Below are 12427 nucleotides of genomic sequence, written 5' to 3'. Positions count from 1 at the left end.
GAGAAAAGTTTAAAAAGTAAAAAAAAGTTTGCTAAGAATTTGTGTTGGGATTTCATAGGGGAAATTTTTTGTCTTTTTTTAATTGTTTCATTTTATCAGTCAGAAAGTTAGGATTAAGGCAAGTGCCCTTTTAATTTATTCCTTATGTAGACTGTTTTCCATTACCTTTACCTTGAACATGTTTCCATGGGAGTAATTCTCCTTAAAAGTCATGGTTCTCAATACCTTAGCAAATGCTTTTTAGGGTTGAGATACCCATGATTATGGGCTTTTATCCAAAATGCTGGAAAACCTGAATGTGTAATTCTTTCTTTTTTTTAGGATAACCTTATTTCTGTTGCACATCCTCAGATTTTTTTTTACTTTAATGCTGTAGTTCTCCAAATAGTATTTGTCCCACTTGCGGAGGAGGTTATAGCAAGAGTTATTAAGCTGTATGGAAATCTATAGGAAATTAAGTCTGTTTTTTTGAGTACTGTAGGTTGTACCTGTTTGGCATTAATATCCTATAATCTTGGCATTTTATTATATGTACACCACCACCACCCCAAAAAAACCCTTCATAGTTCACCCTCCCCCCCCAAATTACAATAATACATGTGCCTTGTGCAACCATTTGGGCAAAATAGGAACTGAAAATTAATGCTCAAATCTAGCATTGTAGTACAAAAGAAGTAGGGAGACTTCTTATGAAATCACTGTACAGATGGAAATATTTTCTTGTTCACTTCTGCTTTCTGCTTTCTTTCCTCCCTCCCCCTTTCTTTTTTAAAGATATGGCTCCAAGTCAGCAAAGGGTCATACGTGCACACAAGACCCACATCTAGCAGCACCACTTGTGCTGTGGTTGTGGTCCCAATCCAGAAAGCTCAGATCTCCAGCTATGTCCAGGAACCCTCCATCTTCCCTCCTTTCCCCATTCGAAAGGGAGCTATCTCCACTCCCAGCAGTTTGATTCTGTGGGGGCTGAAGGTTCTGTGTGTGCACCCAGATTGTAGACCAGGGTTTTAATTTTTCTTAGGCGGCAGGCACCATTGTGGGTCTCAGCAATATCCTTTTTTTGTGTGGGAAATAGCATCTCCCATTGGATCATGGATCTTCCTCTCAGCACCACCAACCCCCCCCCACCCCAGTACTTATTAGGCTATTAGAGATGGCTCCCCCCAACAGACATTTGCATCCCCTGCTAATTTAAGTTATCGATTGATCACTCCCAGCAACTACTGCTCGATCGCAAGCATGACCTTGTTGATCCCTTCTAAACGTTGCTAGCTTTGGCAGAAGGGAAGAGTCTCTTCCATGTGTCTCCACTGCTTTCTTGAGAGAGAGAGAGAGAGAGAGAGAGATGCACCCACCTCAAAACTTTTAGCCAGTGGGACAGATCACGCAACAAACTATTCAGAATAATTGATAACTTACAAGCTAAATCTGGCTAATAGCTAATTCTTTTAAGGTGCACAGTTAATTTCCACTTACGTAGTTCATTTTCAAAATTTGTTATGAAATTAGCAAATGTCTCTCCCCCGCCCGCTTTTGAAATTTCCTTGTCTGCCATAGCCAGAAAAATCTAGTAGTCGAAAATGATGAATACAAATGCACAACTTGGGAGATGAATTCATGCATAAAATGCCAAAAAGCCTTTGTCCTCAGATTGCTCAAACGCAAATATATTCCATACTGTCATCTGTAGATAAAAGATATAGCAAATGCCTTCTTGGAACAAATCAGAACCTATCAACAGGCAGGTCTTTTCTGTTTGTTTTAAAATAGTGAGTATAATTAAACTGTTAATTCCAAGAACTTGTCCAAATATTTTGAGAAAAGTGATATTCAGACAAGGCTGTCTTGTAAATAAGCTTTATTTTATTTTATATTTTGAATCTATCTATAGATATAGCCTTATTGTGTGCGATTTTCTTAATTAGACAACTTGTAGGCAAAATTTACATCTGTGGACTTGAGTTTAGTTAATAAGAGTTCCCATCTTTTGGGATCAGTTGGCAATAAATGAATGGCAATTGCTTATCTTTAATCTCCAGTGTTAGTACTGGAAATAATAATGTGAATGTATAACATACTTCCTTCTAGAGAACTATAAGTAACCTTTAAATAGTCAGAAATGTTGTAGTTTCTTGCAAACAGTCCCTTTTTGAAAAGAAGGATCTGCTTTTGTTAAAAAGTCAGGCATTTGAGTTGCATGGAATTATTTATGATTAGGGCAATATTGTTTTATTTTTCTTCTGTTAAAATATTTTATTTTTATTTATTTAATTAGTTTACAGAAATATTTATAAACCACCAACTCAAAAAGTATCTTCGGGTACCATCAAAATATTAAAACATTGTAAAATTATAAAACCATAAAATAGATTTCTAATCAGTCACTATAGGTTAATATATTTTAAACAAGGAGCTGTGTGTTCTCATAAGTACCTTCTCTATTAAGAAATATAAAGGTAACTTTATCAACAGGCCTTTTTTTAAAAGGAAATTGGTTGAAATGTGCACGTTAAAACCATTTTATTTTTTTACCAACAATTTACATTTAAATCAAAACTTTCTGTCAGGTTGCTTGCATATAAAATTACACTGGGGCATGAGAAAACGTCGGAGAATTTTGAAGCCCAAATTAATTAAGATCCTCCAATTTTTGGCTTTGTTTTCAGAAACAATAAATTTGTATCCTAGAAAGAGGGGGAAATGTTATATCACAAACCTTTAAAAAGGGGACCACCAAAAATGAAATGTGTGAATGAATACATTTTAGATGTTGTTACTTTTAAATTATTAAAACAGCTATTTGATTATGCTGAATAACATGCTGTCTGTTATTTTGTTTTTATATTGCATTTTTTACCAAGATGGAAATTTGAATCTGGATTTGGTTTTTCTCATCAGATTGAAATGGTGTGTGTACCCATCTGAGGTGAAGGCATTCTGTAAAAGCAGTTCTGTCACAGTAGAGTGTGAAATCTGTGGCAAATCTTTTTGCCAGATTACTTTAAATGAAGGCTCATTCTTTTAAAATTGCACCAGCTTTTAACATAAAACTTTGCTAATGTACTATAGCAATCTTTGCTTGAAACTTACATGATCCCATTTTAAATGTTCCATTTAGACTCATTTGTATACATAAGGTTCTAAGTTACAGATCACATTTCTATGCCTGTGTGTTTAATTGGTTTGTATTAGAATTAAGGAGACTAGAAAATCCTAAAATTAATGTATTTGGGAATACAAATGTACATGTGTGTATATAGTCTATATCAGAGAAGGCTTGTAGGGTTCTTCATCCTGTGGAAGTCAGATGCATTACCTTAAATGATATACATTCACATGTCTAAATGATCCTTGCCCGTCGTGGCTCCTTGTGAGCTGCAAAGAGAAATTGGGCGAGGGGATTAAGGCGGTGGTTAATGCATCCCTGGAGGAGGGCGTAATGCCATTAGCCCTCAAGGAGGCAATTGTAAAGCCCATCTTAAAGAAGCCCTCCTTGGATCCCCAAGTTTTGAACAACTTTCGCCCAATTTCAAATTTACCATTCTTGGGCAAGGTCATTGAGCGAGTGGTGGCTAATCAGCTGTCGGCACACTTGGATGAAACGGATTATTTAGATCCATACCAATCGGGTTTCAGGACTGGACATGGAACTGAAACAGCCTTGGTCGCTCTGGTGGATGATATGAGGAGGGCATTAGATAGGGGAGAATTCACCTTTCTTGTCCTCCTCGATCTCTCAGCGGCTTTTGATACTGTCGACCACAGTATCCTTCTACATCACCTGGAGGGATTGGGAATAGGAGGCACTGTACTGCAGTGGTTCCGCTCCTTTCTCTCCGATAGGCATCAACAAGTAGCATTGGGGGAAGAGGTTTCAGACCCTTGGCCTCTCAATTGTGGTGTGCCACAGGGCTCTATCCTCTCTCCCATGCTATTTAATATCTATATGAAGCCGCTGGGGACAATCATTAGGAGATTTGGACTGCAGTGTCACCAATATGCGGATGACACTCAGCTCTATCTCTCGTTTAAATCCTCACCAGAGTTGGCTGTGGAGACCATGTCCAAGTGCCTGGAATCCGTGAGTGGATGGATGGGAAGGAACAGGTTGAAACTGAATCCTGATAAGACCGAGGTGCTACTCGTGGGGGACAAGGGAAGGTTGGGAGATATTGACTTGATGTTCGATGGGGTGAAACTGCCCCTAAAGGACCAGGTCCGCAGCCTTGGGGTTGTTCTGGATTCCAAGCTGTCCATGGAGGCTCAGATCTCGGCAGTGAGCCGGGCAGCTTGGTATCAATTACACCTCATACGTAGACTGCAACCCTACCTTCCTGTTCATCAGCTCCCATTGGTGGTACATGCCCTGGTCACCTCTCGTTTGGATTACTGTAATGCGCTCTACGTGGGGCTACCCTTGAAAACGGTCCGGAAACTACAACTTATACAAAATGCGGCGGCCCGACTACTTACAAATTGTCGTCGCCGGGATCACATCACTCCAGTGTTGTTCGATCTGCACTGGCTTCCAGTTGTTTTCCGGGCCCAATTCAAGGTGTTGGTATTAACCTTTAAAGCCCTACACGGTCTCGGCCCAGCTTATCTGATGGAGCGCCTCCAACGCCACCAATTATGCCGCCCGACAAGATCAGCCACACAGGGCCTTCTCTCAGTCCCGCCAACTAAAACAGCTAGGTTGGCGGGGACTAGAGAGAGGGCCTTCTCAGTGGCGGCCCCCACTCTCTGGAACTCCCTCCCGTACGATCTCCGGCATGCCCCTTCCCTGAATGTATTCCGCAAAGCCTTGAAGACCTGGCTTTTCAGACAGGCCTTCGGGACTTCCGGGGAGGGTTAATCTCTATGACTAATTGCCTATTACTCTGAACTGTCATTGTTTTATAATTTTTATCGTCTGTATTGTATTATTATGTATTTTATTGTAACTAAGTTGTACGTCGCCTAGAGTGGCCACTGGCCAGATAGGCGACACATCAATTAAATTATTATTATTATCATTATTACTTTTAGCCAAAGGCTGGAAATTTTAGCAATTGCACCATTTTGTGAATAAGCTTTTTCTTGCCGTTAGTAAGTATTTTGTTGCGATTTGGGGAGGTGGAGTGAATTGATGTTTCGGTAATGTAAAGCTTGAGTCCCATAACTGGTGGTTGCTTTGGAGATTCCCAAAAGCTGAGCTTCGATAAAAGCAAATGAAGACTCTCGTGGCACCTTGACGACTGTCAGATTTCAAGTGGCAGAAGATTCCATGGGCAAGAGTCACTTCATCAAAAGCTTACGCCACAATAAATCTGATAAGTCTTTAAGGTGCTGTAAGCGCAGAGGAGAGGAAGGGTTAAACAGGTATCTAAATTGAACACATGTAACAATAATATATAAGACAGACTAGGAGCCCATACTGCAAGTTTGATGGAAGGTTTTAAGGACCTATTTAATTAGTTACTAAATAAACATATGTCCCCACAATCTGAATTTGAAGTCCTACTACTCTTGGTATTACTATTCTCCATCAGTTAGGCAACTTTAGGTTTCCATCTACTAAAGGTTGCTAGCCTTTTGGGGCCAGTGTGGCACATCAGGAATTTTGAGAAAGTTTGAGCCAGGCAGTCACAAAATGGCTGCCATGACGCAACACAAAATGGCTGCTACATCTAAAAGAGCAGAAAAAGAGACAGGACCACAAAATGATTAGTCAACCTATCAGTGGGGGGAAATGCTCCTACATCTGCCACCACTGTATCTGCTTATCTCTCTTGTGTTCAGAATGAGTGGGAGGGTAGGTGTCCAGTCTGGGCATCCAGTGAAATGTGGACATATTTAAGGGGCATGTTCAATGTTAGGAGAGGCTGAGTCATTGCAAACAGGAACTGAGCAGGAAGAGCAAACTATCCCTTGTGCACTGTAGATTTTGAGGGGATGTTTGCTGAGACCATATGCAGGCACCTTAGGAGGTACCACACTGGGCACCATACTGGCAACCCTGCAATATACTTTAGAGCAGCCTTTCCCAACTAGTGGGCCACCAGGTGTTGTTGGACCACAACTCTAATCAGCCTCAGCCAGCATTGCCAATGGTCAGGAAAGATGGGAGTTATGGTCCAACAACATCTGGTGGCCCACTAGTTGGGAAAGGCTGGTTTAGAGGCTGTCCCTTGTTTGACATCCCAATGCAACCTCCGAGCGCACTCAAGAATGTTCTGGCACTCATACCATCAGCATTCCGTCTTGAAACATCAAGGTTGTTCTTGGTGCTCTGGAGCTCTCACCGCTTTGAGGTTAACTCTCTCCATCAAACATTAAGTTCATCCCTTGGGTTGGACGTAGGCTGTTGGTTCCAGTATCTCACTTGGATGCCCAGATGACAGCTGGTGACCTTTTACTAACTTAGGTTGGCATTCCAGTTGGTGATGCCCTGGCCACTCTGATGTACATGTCCCAGTAACCTCCAAGCTGGGCTACTGCAACTCTCCCTGTGTGGGGCTGCCTTTTGAAGACTGTCCAGAATCCATATGAGCCGAAAGGAACGTAGTTCTCCAGTGCTTAAATGCTGACCATTGTTTCCCCAGCTTCATCCAGAGCACATTAAAAGTGCTGATTTTAACCTCTAAAGCCTTCAGGAGTCAGGGCTCAAGTTGTCTATGGGAACAGTTTCTACGTTCCTAGCCTGCTCGTACAACCAGCCTTGTACTGCTCTGTTTTCCCTCTTTGCCAAAGGTCATATATCTTTGGGGACAATTAGCAGGACCTTCTTGGCTGTGGCCCCCACTTGATGGAATTCTGTCCTTAGAGAAGCCTCTCAGGCTCTCTCTGTCCTCGCTGCTTGAAAAATTAGCTAAAACATTTTTATATATCACCAAGTGTTAGGAGGGGTGAGATCACTTGCGGTTTTTAACCGAGTTGGTAGTTACTCTCCTACTGCTGTGGCTCATACAGCTGGATATAAATGCAATTAGTTAAGTATTATCATCTTCCAGCAGCCGTGTAAAAACTGTGTGTTACAGATTTATTTCACATTATATAAGCTATATTTTTGCCATAAAAAATTGTTTTTATTATTGTGTTGTTCTCTGCAGTAACACGGTGTCTTATAAAAGTTAACACTAGCTCTTGAGCCCTTGTTGGATCTGGTGGGTTTAACAAATTAACTTTATGAAACTTCCATTTCTCTCTCTCACTCACACACACACACACACACAAATTTGGTGTAGACTGTAGGAAAGTAACTTGGCTGCTGCTGTGGAGCACAGAGCATAAATTGTGCAACTAGAAGTTGTATGTCTTTCCCCCTATAGAACCCAGGAAAAAAATGTTTGTTTTTTAAATAAAAAAGTTTCTCACCCTCATGATTAAGTAGGAAAAAATGAAATATTTGGGCAGTTTCTTCTGGAAGTTTAGGAACTAGAGGGGAAAATGGAGGCAGCTTCTTCTCTAGCAATAGATGCCAGGCCAAACCTACGGACCTGCAGATTTTGTGCTCTCTACTTGTTTGCCAGTGTAATGTGACCTTCTCTGTGGTGTGACCCCTAAGCACTTGAACTCCCCCCTCTGGGATGCTCATCTGATAAACACTCGCCATCTACTACACAGTGGCCTGAAGATCTCACTGCCCTTTCCAGGCTTGAATTTATAACTTACAATCGTCAATCTTGTTTGAGAGTCTAAATTTGGGCATATGGACTGCCTATATTCATTTATACGTTTAAGCGAGGATGGATGGGATTTTATTTATTGTCAAACCTGAAAGAAAAAGCAGTTTTTCTTTCTCTCATATTTGCAAAATTATAAATTCAAATTTAAAAACCAAAAAAGGAAAAGGAAAAAAAAGAAAATACCCCATTGCAGTTGACTCTGTCTGGCAATGGCTTCCCGACACTTAGGGTGGAGTTGGCCTTTCCTGTCCACCAGACGATGCCAAGGGGTGAAGTCTGGCCCTTTCCACATGCCAAGCCGATGTCCTCCTGGTGGACCACCGCCTTTTCCTGGGCCGATGGGTCATCCCGCGGCTTATTAGCATTTTGTGTAGAGGTCAACAATGGTGTTCGCTGCTCTAGGGCTACAGAGGGGTTTTGATGGGTAACCTATGGCTTGGGGGTGAAAGCTATGTTCATTTGCCAGTGGCTAATTGATGCTAATTATCTTTCTAAAGATTTAATGGCAGCGATGCCAACTCCAATACAGGCATGTGGGGGGAGAAATGTCAGGAGGGGTGTTTTCTCCCCCCCCCTTAAGTAATGAGTGTTACTGGTGTCACAAAGTGTCAAGTGGGTCAGGCCGGCAGGAAGGGCTGCAAACCTGCCTGTGGGATTGCTCAGTTCTCAGTCTGATTCAGCCTGCTGGATGTCTGGTTCCCGAATGTGTCAATTTTTTAGGCCCTCTCTCTCTCTCTCTTCATCAAGGCTTAATCTAATTAAACTCACTTGCACAGTGCAGGGTGGGAAGGGAGAGGTGTGAGGGACTGTGTCATCCTGAGGAGTTGGCAAACGCAGCCTCCCCTTTCGGTTAGTTAACTTGCTCTTTTTCCTCGTCCACAGGACTTCGCCTCCCGTGCCAAGCTGGCGGTCCAGAACCTTGTGCAGAAAGTTGGGTTTTTTGGCATACTGGCGTGCGCTTCAGTAAGTCCTTACCGCTTCTCTCCAATAAATCTGCTTCTGGATTGGAATGGCCCCGTTGCACCTTTCCGGCCGAGGAACTCAGGGCTGCACTCGCCGCTTTCTTTGTGGTTCATGCCATTATATTTCAGTCCCTCTTTTCAGACAAAGTTTGCCCTCCGAAGTGGCTCGTATCAATTTAAAGATGAAAATAGGGAGGTGAGAGGCAGAGTAGCACACACACACTCATACGCAGAGGAAGGGGGGGTCAAGGAGCAAGGTACAAGAAGAGGATCGTTTTGACGGTGCTCAAGTAATATGGCAAGCTGTACGAAATCTTGTAACTCACCCTGGGATCTGCTGGTGAAGGGCGGGTATCATTATTATTATTGTTATTATTGGCATTTATATCCAATTATGGTCAGGCTCCTCTTCCATTGCTGGCGGTCTTCCGTGGATAGAGCTGCTGGAACTGGACCCTGACGCCCTCATTCCTCTGGCCGGTGTGAAAGGGTTAGGCCTACGTCCCTTCCTTCACGCAGTCCGATGGCAATCGGTAGCTGGAGCCGAGTCCTCTTTGTGGCCTGGAAGGGCCTTTCCACCAACCTGGTGTCCTCTGGATGTTTTAGACCAGCCTTTCCCAATCAATGTCCCTCCAGATGTTGTTGGACCACAACTCCCATCTTTCCTGACCATTGGCAATGCTGGCTGAGGCTGATGGGAGTTGTGGTCCAACAACATCTGGAGGCACACAGGTTGGGAAAGGCTGTTTTAGACTATAGCTCCCATCAGCCTCAACCAGCGTAGCCATGTTTCGGTCTGCACCCCCTGTCAGCATGCTCACAGGGGCTGACGGGGATTGTAGCCCAATCCGTCTGGAGGGTGCCGGATTGGAGAAGTCGGGGCTGAACAAACTCCCTGCCAGGCGCCTTCTCTGGCCGATAGATGGGGCCCGGGTGGCCTCCCTCTGCCCCCGTGTTCTTCCTTGAAGGTTTGGGGGATGCAGCTTCCCAGCGGGCCTCTGTCCCCTGACTGATGGCAAGAGACAAGCATGTGGCTCATTTCGGCTCGACAGTCCCCAGGCAGCCGGCAATTGGAGCCAAGGTGGTTCTCTTCTCCTGCCCCCCCCTCCATTTTATCTTCACAACAACCTTGCGAGGTAGGCTAGGCTTAGAGGTAGCAACTGGCCCATTGTCACACAGTGAGCTTAGTGGCTGAGTGAAGAGATAAATGTTGTTGTTGTTTTTAAAAAAGAAAAAAGTCTCCCCAGTCCTAGTCCAACACTGTAATTACTACAGCACACTGGCTAGGATAGAAGAAGTTACTGAAATAGTGCACACTTACAGTTGCACGTGATCCCAGAGTCCCAAACGCTGCCACAGGGGTGGGGATATGTGTCCATGTTTCAGTTACATGGCTTGTTGCTGCTGGCAATTAGCTGCTCGCAGCAGCTGCTCCAGTCTACCTAGTGAGAGGGCCGGCCCCGCTTTGTCCCAAGGGAAGGACTGTAGCTGAGTGGTAGAGCATCTCCTTTGCATGCAGAAGGTGCCAGGTTCAAACCCCAGCATCTCCAGGTAGGGCAGGGAGATAACCCTGTCTGAAACTGTGGAGAGCTGCTGCCAGTCAGTGTTGACCACACTGAGGTAGATACATTAATGGTCTGACCATAAAGCAGCATTGTATGTTCCTGACATTTATTTATGTGTATTATATGGAACGATTTGTAGACCACTTAATCACAAAATGCTCTAAGTGGTGTGCGTAATAAAAATATCACTAAAACACAGCTAAAACCCACAAAACTGTTTTTTTAGAAAAACCACACAAATATACATAAAATAATGTTCAACAAAACACAGATGAAATCAACAAAACTTTAAAAAATCAACTAGAGGACCCATATTAGATGTCTTGGTAGGCTTGCTGAGATTTTGAGCCTGCGTCTAAGCAGTATAGCGGGGAGCCTTCTCTAATGTCAATAGGCAGGGAGTTCCAAAGTGTAGGTGCTGTCACGCTAAAAGGTCGACTCCTTGCAAACGCGGGACAAGCGTTATATGATGCTTGTTAAAGTTCTGCAGATCGAAGCAGCCAAGTAGGTACATGTATGGAAAGTGAACCCTTAAATAAATTGGTCAGCCGTTGAGGCTGGTGTGAGGAATCTTTGGCCCTCTAGATGTTGCTGAACTACAACTCCCATCATCCCTGGCCATTGACTGCTGATGGGACTGGTTGGAGTTGTAGTTCAGCAACAAGTCAGTGGCTTCCCACCTCTGCGTTAAGGGATTCATATTTCAGTAGTAAAAACCTTGAAGCAATACTGTTGACTTCAGTTGACCTTAGCTTTCCACAGACAAAGATTTGAATCCAGAACCTTCCCAGTCAGTTTGGGGTCATGCCTTTCCCCACCCACTGAAATTCTTTATTTCCTTATAGTTGCCTAATTTCCTTAATTAACCTGAGACTTTTTATAACACTGGGCTAGTAATAAAAATTTGTATATGGGGTTAGGATTTTATTTATTTATTTATTTATTTATGCAACTTGTATCCCACCTTTCCTCCCAGAGGAGTCCAGGGCAGCATGTGTCAAAACAATTGCAACTTAACATAAAGTAAAGTAAAACCTATTTAAAAATTAGATGGAGATAATTAGACAGCAGAGCGGAATCCTGCTGTTCTTATCTTTGGTCTTTTAGCTGATAGAAGTCTTTTACTTTTTTTTTTTAATCTGGGGATCTTATTTTTATTTTATGTTCCGGATCTGCACCCTTCAGCCAGATTCCCAGGGTGACAACTGACTTAACCACATTTTGGAACGCAAATTTGTTTTGAAACAAATTTAAAAAGAGAGCTTCGGCTATGAGGCGGTATATAAATGTAATAAATAAATAAACAAACCAAAATATACACACAGAAACCTACAGCAATATACTTTAGAAATCTCCCCCTTTTTTTGTAACCTGTGCTTCAAACATGGTCTGACATCTCCTTTGAGTCATTCAAATCTAACCCAGGCCTTCGTGGCATTGTTACTTCTGGATCTGACTCACCACCTTTCAGTCAGGTTCTCATGAGTAAGCCGACTTGAGTTGAAGTAAGCTGAAGACAACCAGAAATCATGGGGTGAGGAGAGAGATGTAAACTGTCCTTGCCTGTCTGCCTTTTTCCTTTTTGTGTGCCCTTACTATTATTTCAATAATCTGCGTAGTCAGTGCTGCTGTGATACAATCCCCACCTCTCCGTATGACATTATGCCAACCTTTTTGCTTAAAATATTTTAATATCCTGTATATTTTATAGGACGTGATTCATAAATGGAATGACATAAAATACATTTAGTAATGAAGAAAAAGACAACCATTAGCCATCTTAAATGTGTTTCTTAGGCAGAAAAGTGGAATTTAAGTTGTCCAGAGACTATAAGTGAAGATACGGACCAAACTTTTGTTGCACCTCCAAAGGTTGGTGGGGAGACCAATCAGGAAAATTCGGCCAGGGCCAACTTGCAGGCCGCCAATTGCCCTGGCCTGGCTATAGGGTGAAGTCATGACGACTGCCCTGCAGGGTGGGACTGAGGTTTACCTGGAAAAAGATAAATGCCATACTTGTCATGAACGTGACAGATCTTCTTTTTTCTTGTTTCTTTTTGCTTATCAGGTTGTGCAATGTCAAGGCATGTTTTAATTTGGGGAGGGGGGAATGATTTGGCTTTTGAATCTGTCTTCCTTCCTCCCCTGTACATTACAACATTACGACATCTGAAGCTTAATCTCCAGAACATTTTGTGCTCTTTTCTTCCCGAGTCGAGTAAACACATCCCCT

The 12427-nt window shown here is 42.8% G+C and overlaps 1 protein-coding gene across 4 annotated transcripts in view; it reads left to right on the top strand.

Annotated features, from left to right (window-relative positions):
* The window catches only part of VMP1 (vacuole membrane protein 1), a 132011-nt gene that overhangs the window by 80310 nt on the left and 39274 nt on the right, over positions 1 to 12427 (top strand). For all 4 annotated transcript variants that reach the window (XM_061605404.1, XM_061605405.1, XM_061605407.1 and 1 more), the window contains exon 8: positions 8550 to 8630. In XM_061605404.1, coding sequence (XP_061461388.1) covers positions 8550 to 8630 — 81 coding nt within the window. The remainder of the gene's footprint in view (positions 1 to 8549; positions 8631 to 12427) is intronic.

The sequence above is a fragment of the Rhineura floridana genome, chromosome 21 (genome assembly GCF_030035675.1).
Source record: "Rhineura floridana isolate rRhiFlo1 chromosome 21, rRhiFlo1.hap2, whole genome shotgun sequence".
Lineage (NCBI taxonomy): Eukaryota > Metazoa > Chordata > Lepidosauria > Squamata > Rhineuridae > Rhineura > Rhineura floridana.
This window is presented reverse-complemented; position numbering and strand designations above follow the sequence as displayed.